Source organism: Malus domestica, chromosome 09, assembly GCF_042453785.1.
Source record: "Malus domestica chromosome 09, GDT2T_hap1".
NCBI lineage: Eukaryota > Viridiplantae > Streptophyta > Magnoliopsida > Rosales > Rosaceae > Malus > Malus domestica.
The window spans coordinates 27,687,972-27,697,558 of NC_091669.1; the positions used below are offsets into that span (position 1 = coordinate 27,687,972).

At 41.4% G+C, this 9,587-nt stretch overlaps 1 protein-coding gene across 2 annotated transcripts; it reads right to left on the minus strand.

Annotated features, from left to right (window-relative positions):
- Positions 1-1,206: 1,206 nt before the first annotated feature.
- LOC103444034 (uncharacterized) lies at positions 1,207-9,271 on the minus strand. 2 transcript variants are annotated; one of them, XM_008382939.4, is made up of 3 exons: positions 9,132-9,260; positions 8,366-8,426; positions 1,207-1,730 (listed from the first exon to the last, which is right to left on the minus strand). In XM_008382939.4, exon 3 carries the CDS (start codon positions 1,696-1,698, stop codon positions 1,414-1,416), a length of 285 nt encoding a protein of 94 aa, XP_008381161.1. In that variant the 5' UTR covers positions 1,699-1,730; positions 8,366-8,426; positions 9,132-9,260; the 3' UTR covers positions 1,207-1,413. The 2 variants fall into 2 exon arrangements, with proteins under 2 accessions (XP_008381161.1, XP_008381160.1); XM_008382938.4 differs by lacking the exon at positions 8,366-8,426 and having other exon boundaries at positions 9,132-9,271.
- Between the last annotated feature and the right edge of the window lie 316 nt (positions 9,272-9,587).

Here is a 9,587-nt window from a genome sequence, read left to right on the forward strand (position 1 = left end):
ACCGGTCCCCAAAATGGCTCATTCATCGTATATAAATAGGCATCCCGACTCCTCACAAAAGGTTAGACAATATAAACTCAACTTATACACTAACTACGCATTTTCCCACCTAAATCTATACATCACTTGATCATCGAAGTACCTATGCCGGGAACCACCCTCCCCGATGCTCGACTTCACAATCCTTTGTTTATCTTTGTGTTTGCAGATTCGATCATCCTGCCATGCACAGAATCGAGACCTAGGCAATATTACCTTGGTTGAGTGAACTATTCCAAGCATGCAAGTGACTTGTAGTTTAGTTGGTTAAGAGTCTTCACCCTTACATCTAAGGTCTCCTGTTTGAATTCCCCTCCCTATAGTTTAATATAGATATCTTGTCGTTTAATATAGAACATTAGTGTGTCGGGTCGTGTTTGGAAAAATATCTCACCTTGCTGAGAGTCGTGAGACCCAACCAACACATGAGACATAAAAAAATGAGTGCAACATGATCAAACCCAGCCAACATGTGAAATATGGGAGGATGGGTCTCACTTCATGAAGCCCAATCAATCTGTGAAATGTAGGAGATATTATTTTAACTTGGTCAAACCTATCAACACTTGAGGCTTACAAGAATAGATGGGTTTCCCTTAGCCTCACCTACCTTAGACATCTCAATTAAAGGATTCAAGTGGAGTTTTGATGGATTTTAATGGATTCATAAAATCAAGAAAAAAAAATGAAATGGTTATCAAACTGCCGATTAGTTTCTAATAGGATTAAATATATGCACACATTGAGAATCATGACAAGTCTAATCAAATACATTGAAAGAGACTCGTAACCCTTTTTTATTTTTTATTTTTTTTTTTGAGAAAATGTATGATAGTTGTTATCAAAAGGAGTATGTATAATCAATGAGGATAAGGTGCATACAATAAGCCTCGATAAAAACCTTATCATTTAAGTAAAGCACATAATCACCGCTTAGTATTATGATCTAATGATATTCCTCTTCACTTGAATGTGAAAGCTCTTAAGTTTGAATCTCATGGATGGCTGATTCGATACCAAACTAGGTTACCCATTGTGTGGCTTTGCCGAACTCTCCATCCTCTTAATGTAAAAATATCGATATACTAAAAATAAAAAAATAAAATAAAAAAATAAAATAAAAAAAAAAAGGGTAGAGCACATAATCTGATAACAACATATGCCTAATTTTCTTTCAATCCAAATAATCATTATAGTAGAACCGCAGTGTTTCCATACTACAAATATTATGTATATTTGACCCAATCAATATTAGTTCACCAACAGAATAAAATGAACCACAATCACTTAACTGTGATTTCAATTTTCAATACTCTAATGAAAGGACAAGTAAAAAAAAAAATTAACTTGGCGAAAGGATTATCAATCTACATGCTAAAGAATTTTCAATTTTCCATGGGCAACTGAAGTCTTTGCATGCTCCAAGCTACACAACGCTTTTTGAGTTCCGCTCAACCCAGAACATGATGGACTGCCTCCTAATGTGACAGCAAAGTAAAGGTAAATGGTGCAGAGGAATGTCAGGAGTGCTAGGGCTGTTAAGAGGAAGCGGTGTCTCTGAAAGAGCGTCGACCAGCTACCCAACTCATTTTGTGAGAATTGCTTTCTAAATGATGCTGACTTCCGAACAGGAGAAGACAAAATGGTGTCAAGAACCATTGTATAATATGTACCGACCTTCTTCAGACAACCTGAAATTTGCACAAATGTGTGTTCAATACGACAGCTAAATCAATTGCTACTGCTAACAATACACTGAATTGACAATGGCCACAAAAGACGTCACACATAGAGATCAAGGACAGTTAAACAAAGAGATCAAGAGGATATAGTTGAAGATACATGACCATACCAAAAGTATGACTGAGTTTAACAAATTTGTCTTTGTTTATAATCAACAACAGTTGCATTTTGACTGGATACCATGAAAAAATACCAAGAAGATAATCATACAATTTACAAGTGAAATTCTCCAGCCATTTTTCAGATGAGAAATATGCCAACGAGAAGCATTTCCAACAAATGCAATTAATACCCTCAAACAAGTGAGGGTGTGAGAGAATTATGCTGTACGTGATACTCTCCCATACTGTAAATACTTCACCTCTATTGAAGATGGACAGGTACAACTACTGAGAGTTCATTGAGAACCTAATGATAAAAATATTTCATACTACCCTGGTTGTTATGACAATATTCCAGAACTTGACACTTCATCTTTGACAAAGCAAAGGCAGTGCAGAAGAAGAACCATTATGAAGCAAGCAATTCTGATAGCATTAAAATAAACTTGCAATACAAAGACAATGTGTGCTTTCATTCACCAGAGATACATCATGATTAACAACAGCTGACCTCAATTTAATAACAGAAAACAAATAATTCCACCTTGAAGTTTAGAATGCGCTTCATATCTCAAAAGACAATAATATAATGAGAGGCAGACATGAACAGATGACTTTACAATGAAATATGCGTGAGCCTGGTTTTTGAAAGTTAGTCCTCATTTTCCATAAGATTAATAAGTTGCAAATCCCTCCCAATTACTCGTACTATGAAAGCTACCCCTAATAATCAAGAGCCATCAACTTTCTACTGAGCTAAAGCAGCCTAACCACGTCACTGAGGTCAACAAAGGATTTCCAGAAAGAAGCATTAAAACTAATACTGGATCATATGGGTGACAGTGGATTAGAAGACAACAAAAGAGCCTACTGGCTCAATAAAATAATAAGCTCATGCATTAGCAAATAATAAATACAGGTTTTCCTCGAACAGGAAAAATGCATGAGAACCATACTTCTTGAAAAGGAATTAGAAAGAAAGCTAACGTCTGTAGAAATGTCTTTGCATGCGTTTCAACCTATTGCAACGTGTAAGGGAACACAACATTTGCAAAACCATACTGACTTACATATCTACAAAAGGGAATCTTTGAAGGAAAATTGCATGTAGAAAATGACATAGGCTTGAAAATGAAAATCTTTCTCCAACTTTACTATATAAACACTCCAAAAATCGCAAAGTGCATCCAGTATATTATGAGACCAGAAACATTAAAAATGCAACACACATACATCTACCAACAATAGAAATTCGGAACTCACAAGGGTTGACTGAAGAAGATAACTGCTGCCACGTAGGGGCACACAAATAAATATTCTCCTTTCATATCCATAAAGCTAAATACAGGAGACGAAATTCTAAAACTCTTCAGATGGCAGATTGGCCCTAACTCAGAAAAGAAAAACCTCGTTCTGTGATTACAAGCGGGTCTAATTTTGTATAATATCAAAGCAGATAATTGGTATATTTAACTTACTGAAAACAACAAACAACAACAACAAAGCCTTTCCCCACTAAGTGGGGTCGGCTATATGAATCCTAGAACGCCATTGCGCTCGGTTTTGTGTCATGTCATCCGTTAGATCCAAGTACTCTAAGTCTTTTCTTAGAGTCTCTTCCAAAGTTTTCCTAGGTCTTCCTCTACCCCTTCGGCCCTGAACCTCTGTCCCGTAGTCACATCTTCGAACCGGAGTGTCAGTCGGCCTTCTTTGCACATGTCCAAATCACCGGAGCCGATTTTCTCTCATCTTTCCTACAATTTCGGCTACTCCTACTTTACCTCGGATATCCTCATTCCCAATCTTATCCTTTCTCGTGTGCCCACACATCCCACGAAGCATCCTCATCTCCGCTACACCCATTTTGTGTACGTGTTGATGCTTCACCGCCCAACATTCTGTGCCATACAACATCGCTGGCCTTATTGCCATCCTATAAAATTTTCCCTTGAGCTTCAGTGGCCTACGACGGTCACACAACACGCCGGATGCGCTCTTACACTTCATCCATCCAGCTCGTATTCTATGGTTGAGATTTCCATCTAATTCTCCGTTCTCTTGCAAGATAGATCCTAGGTAGCGAAAACGGTCGCTTTTTGTGATCTTCGCTAGATTGCTCCGGTCATTAGTGTGGATAAGTATATAAATGGATAGAGATAGGAAAGCAAACACAAGATGTACGTGGTTCACCCAGATTGGCTACGTCCACGGAATAGAAGAGTTCTCATTAATTGTGAAGGGTTTACACAAGTACATAGGTTCAAGCTCTCCTTTAGTGAGTACAAGTGAATGATTTAGTACAAATGACATTAGGAAATATTGTGGGAGAATGATCTCGTAATCACGAAACTTCTAAGTATCGGAGTGTGGTGTCGTCTTGACTTGCCTTATCTGTCTCATAGGTAGATGTGGCATCTTCTCTGGAATTACTTTTCCTCCATCCAGGGGTGGTATCTTTAACTGGTGGAGATGCACAAGGTAATGTATCAATTTCACTTGAAGCTTACTTGTAGTTTCAGGCTTGGTCAAGCGCGATACAAACCATGTAGTAGGAGTCCCCCAAGTCGCCGAGCTAGGGGGTCTGCTGAAAGAGGTGACAGACAAGGTAAGCAATCAGAGCTCCGACTGATTGTTCACCTTCTCCCCATCTTGCAACAGCATGAAGGATAAAGAGAAGAAAAATGAGAAGAGATGATATGAGATACTTTTTCTTTTGAAGAAGTAACTTTCCACAGGCTTATTCTTGAACTGAGCTGGAGGGTTTTCTGGTTTCCTCCAGAGTATAAGGCCGACTGAAGAATTTGAGGGTCAAAACAAGTCCATCAAATCTAGAGTACGTTCCACCCTGCTGATATGGGATACTTTTGCTTTTGACAGAGTAATGGATGTATCGGCACGTGTGCTGTTACGCTTGTCTCCACATGCTTCCTTGTATCCTTCGCACTTGCCCTATCTGTTCCTCAAGCAGATGCGGAATCTTCCTTGGAAACATAAGATGTTGAAGATGAGTACTCGAGAGCAATGCCAGGTAAGTAATCAGGTAAGGGGTTCCAGGCAGTCAGTTCCTGGCTGGAAGCTTGATTCCAAGTGCTGACTGATTGCTCTCTTTCTCCTTGTCTTGCAGGTAAAAACAAGGCCAAAGGAAAAGATAGGGAAAAAGCATGATATGGGATACTCTTGCTTTTAACCCTGATGATATGAGATATTCTTGCTCTAGTATAGCTTGTTTGCAGAGGTATTATCGGGGGGAAAGAAAGCTGAATATTTCGAAAGGCTTCGTTGGGAGTGCCCTCTCAGATATGATGAAGGGTTGAGCATTTTTGCAGGTCTGCCTGTCCGTTGGGGATGGAGGTTGACATATATAGGCGTCTCCCTAACAACAAGTAGTAATGCTATTCCTTTACCCTGCTTGGTCATAGCACGGTAGTGGGAGCTGTCAGTTTCACATGTTTTAACTCTGTCAGAGCACTTTGAAAAAGTGGTCTGTGGTATCTGGCTCTCGAGATTCGGAGAACGATGCCTCTTCGATTTTTGAGAAAGCAATCATGCTGGGGGTCTGGCTCTCGAGATTCGGAGGGCGGTGCCTCTTCGATTTTGGAGCAAGCAATCTTGTTGGGAGTGTTGTCTCGAATTTGAGTAAAGGTTGGGCATGTTTGCTAGTCTACCTTGCCACGAAGCACAAAGGTTGACACACAGGGACTTTCCAATTATCCAGCAATGGTACTGTTCCTTTACCCTCTCTTCGATTTTGAGAAAGTAGTCATGTTGGGAGTCTGGCTCTCGAGATTCGGAGGACGGTGCCTCTTCGATTTTGGAGCAAGCAATCTTGTTGGGAGTGTTTTCTCGAATGTGAGTAAAGGTTGGGCATGTTTGCTAGTCTACCTTGCCACGAAGCACAGAGGTTGACACACAGGGACTTTCCAATTATCCAGCAGTGGTACTGTTCCTTTACCCTTGTGGGTAATATTATGGTAGCTAGACCTTCAAAATTTATGTGTCTAAACTTTGTTAGTGCTGTTTCTTTGCTATTCTTTTACCTTTCTTGGTCAGAGCGATGTAGTGGGAGCTGCAAGCTTCACGTGCTCAACTTTGGCAGAGAACTTTGACAAAGTTATCTGTGGTACCCATGAGCTATTGTTGCGTGTGGGAAGTGGGTAATTGAACAGTAAGATTCATGTGCTTTCTACTTCACTAGAAATCTTCGACAGAATGCCCATAATTTCTGCAAAGCTGAGTGTGCATGTGACAGGTGCTGACAAGGCTAGAAAAGTAGGTGCCTCTTCGATTTCTGAGATCGGCCCTCGTGGTCTCTGAGCAGCCCAGCTTTTGAGAAAGCGAGCGCCTCTTCGATTGATTCGGAGAACGATGCCTCATCGATTTTTGAGAAAACAATCATGCTGGGGGTTTGGCTCTCGAAGATTCGGGGAGCAGTGTCTCTTCGATTTTTGAGAAAGTAATCATGTTGGGAGTCTGGCTCTCGAGATTCGGAAGGCGGTGCCTCTTCGATTTTGGAGCAAGCAATCTTGTTGGGAGTGTTTTCTCGAATGTGAGTAAAGGTTGGGCATGTTTGCTAGTCTACCTTGCCACGAAGCACAGAGGTTGACACACAGGGACTTTCCAATTATCCAGCAGTGGTACTGTTCCTTTACCCTTGTGGGTAATAATATGGTAGCTAGACCTTCAAAATTTATGGGTCTAAACTTTGTTAGTGCTGTTTCTTTGCTATTCTTTTACCCTTCTTGGTCAGAGCGATGTAGTGGGAGCTGCAAGCTTCACGTGCTCAACTTTGGCAGAGAACTTTGGCAAAGTTATCTGTGGTACCCATGAGCTATTGTTGCGTGTGGGAAGTGGGTGATTGAACAGTAAGATTCATGTGTTTTCTACTTCCCCAGAAGTCTTCGACAGAATGCCCATAATTTCCGCAAAGCTGAGTGTGCGTGTGACAGGTGCTGACAAGGCTGGAAAAATAGGTGCCTCTTCGATTTCTGAGATCGGCCCTCGTGGTCTCTGGGGAGCCCAGCTTTTGAGAAAGCGAGCGCCTCTTCGATTTCTGAGATCGGCCTTCGTGGTCTTTGAGCAGCCCAACTTTTGAGAAAGCAAAAGCCTCTTCGATTTCTGAGATCAACCCTCGTGATCTCTAAGCAGCTCAGCTTTTGAGAAAGCAAACGCCTCTTCGATTTCTGAGCAGGCGCCTCTTCGATTTCTGAAGCTCCGTCGAGTGCAGATTTTTATAGGGGCTGGCATTAAGTTCTAAAGCACACTTGAATCTCCACCAGTAGAAGCTTCATTTTTGCACTTCTAAGATCTTGATTTGTCCGACCTCTTCTCTCTTCAACACCTTTGAAAATGTCTGGCCCCTCCGACCGTCGTTTTGACTTGAACCTTGTTGAAGAGGCAGCCCCGCCTTCTCCAGACAACATATGGCGCCCATCCTTCGTCTCCCCTACTGGTCCTCTTACCGTTGGGGATTCCGTGATGAAGAATGATATGACCGCTGCGGTGGTGGCCAGGAACCTTCTCACTCCCAAAGATAACAGACTACTTTCCAAACGGTCTGATGAGTTAGCTGTTAAGGATTCGCTGGCTCTCAGTGTTCAGTGTGCAGGTTCTGTGTCTAATATGGCCCAACGCCTATTTGCTCGAACCCGCCAAGTTGAATCATTGGCGGCTGAAGTGATGAGTCTCAAACAGGAGATTAGAGGGCTCAAGCATGAGAATAAACAGTTGCACCGGCTCGCACATGACTATGCTACAAACATGAAGAGGAAGCTTGACCAGATGAAGGAAACTGATGGTCAGGTTTTACTTGATCATCAGAGATTTGTGGGTTTGTTCCAAAGGCATTTATTGCCTTCGTCTTCTGGGGCTGTACCGCGTAATGAAGCTCCAAATGATCAACCTCTGATGCCTCCTCCTTCTAGGGTTCTGTCCAGTACTGAGGCTCCAAATGATCCCCCTCCGGTGCCTTCTCTTTCTGGGGCTCTACCGACTGCTGAGACTTCTCCTAAGCAACCTTTGTGAAGGCTCCCTCTTGTGTGTTTATTTTGACTCATGTATATGTACATATTTGTAGCTTATCGGGGATATCAATAAATAAGCTTTCCTTCATTTCAACGTATTGTGTTAAATACACCAAAGCCTTCTTCGCTAAGTTCTTTGAATTTTCTTTTGTTGAAGCTTGTATGTTGAAGCTTTCTGAGTGGAGCATGTAGGTTGGGGTAGTGTTCCCTTAATTTCCCGAGTGAGGAAAACTTCTCGGTTGGAGACTTGGAAAATCCAAGTCACTGAGTGGGATCGGCTATATGAATCTTAGAACGCCATTGTGCTCGATCCTGTGTCATGTCCTTCGTTAGATCCAAGTACTCTAAGTCTTTTCTTAGAGTCTCTTCCAAAGTTTTCCTAGGTCTTCCTCTACCCCTTCGGCCCTGAACCTCTGTCCCATAGTCGCATCTACTTTCAAGCAAGATTCTGAAAATGCTTACCTAATGACTGGATGTTTGAGGAGCCAGTAAATCCAATGTATCTTTGTACGCATTGGCTGCTCTGTAATTTGCTTTAATTAATAGACTTGTGCTTCTTATGAAAATAAAAATAATAATAGTGACAAGCCAACATTGTTTATAAGTTAAACTTAACCAGAAAGCCAGGTTAGTTCCGCTTCAAATAAAATACGAATTCATAGCAGCACCATGCAGTCAAGCGAATTGTCACAATCAAACTGAACGAGAAACACACTTAAAACAACAGGCACAATCCAACCACACACATCACCCATCCCTTGAAAACAATTCCAAATTAAATTAGCGAATTTGCGGGGTTTTGTGAGATCCCCATTCCCAACAGCACATCATGCCCCAAAAACATGGAAATGGCAGCAGCATTACCAGTGATCTGAGGGGCATTAATCTAATTCACCAACTCAAGAATTGACCTCCCACCTAATGTTATTATCTCAAAGGAGCTAAATCAGGATCCTTTTTCGCTTTCACGTTGTTCTCACGATGCAATTACAACAACACCTCAGACGACAAAACCACTTGACATTTACAATCAAGAATCTCTAAATCAAACCCACAACCCCAAATCACGCCATTCTCACAAAACCCATATCCATAAAAACTCTAATTAAAAGAAAAACAACCATCAATTTAAAAAGAGGACAACAGAAAAAAGCAAACCAAAGAAAACCCAGGTAAGCAGGAGCTCAGATCCGAAGGAGATGAAAGGGAAAAGACGAGGGAGACTTACAGATGATTGGATCACGAATTTTCTTTTTCTTTTAGTTTTGTTGCCGTTTCCGTTGGGTCTCCTGAGTCGTCGTCGTCGTCGACTTCTCCCTTTTATTGTGCGAAGGGATCAGAAGAGATGAGAGAGAAAGTGGGGTGTTTTGACCACAAATAGATCAAACAATAAACAATAAACGACACAAACAGAAGGTGTTTTAGCGCCTTTTCTCAACGCTCGAGGGCCGTTTTAGGGGTGGTTTGGGTAGGCCTGGGCAAAAATTACGGAGAACCGAACCCGGGCGGTTCGGTTTTTTTTTCGGTTCATTTCGGTATAGGTTCAAAATCGGTTCGGTTTGGTGCTTAGTCGGTTCGGTTTCGGTTCTATGTTTAGTACCGAACCGTACCAAATCAGTTTTTTAATAAAAATTATTTGTTCACGTGGCTTGTTTCAAGTGGACGACCACTCCTCCACTTTTAT

Coding starts and splice junctions, on each gene's coding strand:
- LOC103444034 (XM_008382938.4), bottom strand. CDS start 1,698: ATGGTTCTTGACACCATTTTGTCTTCTCCTGTTCGGAAGTCAGCATCA.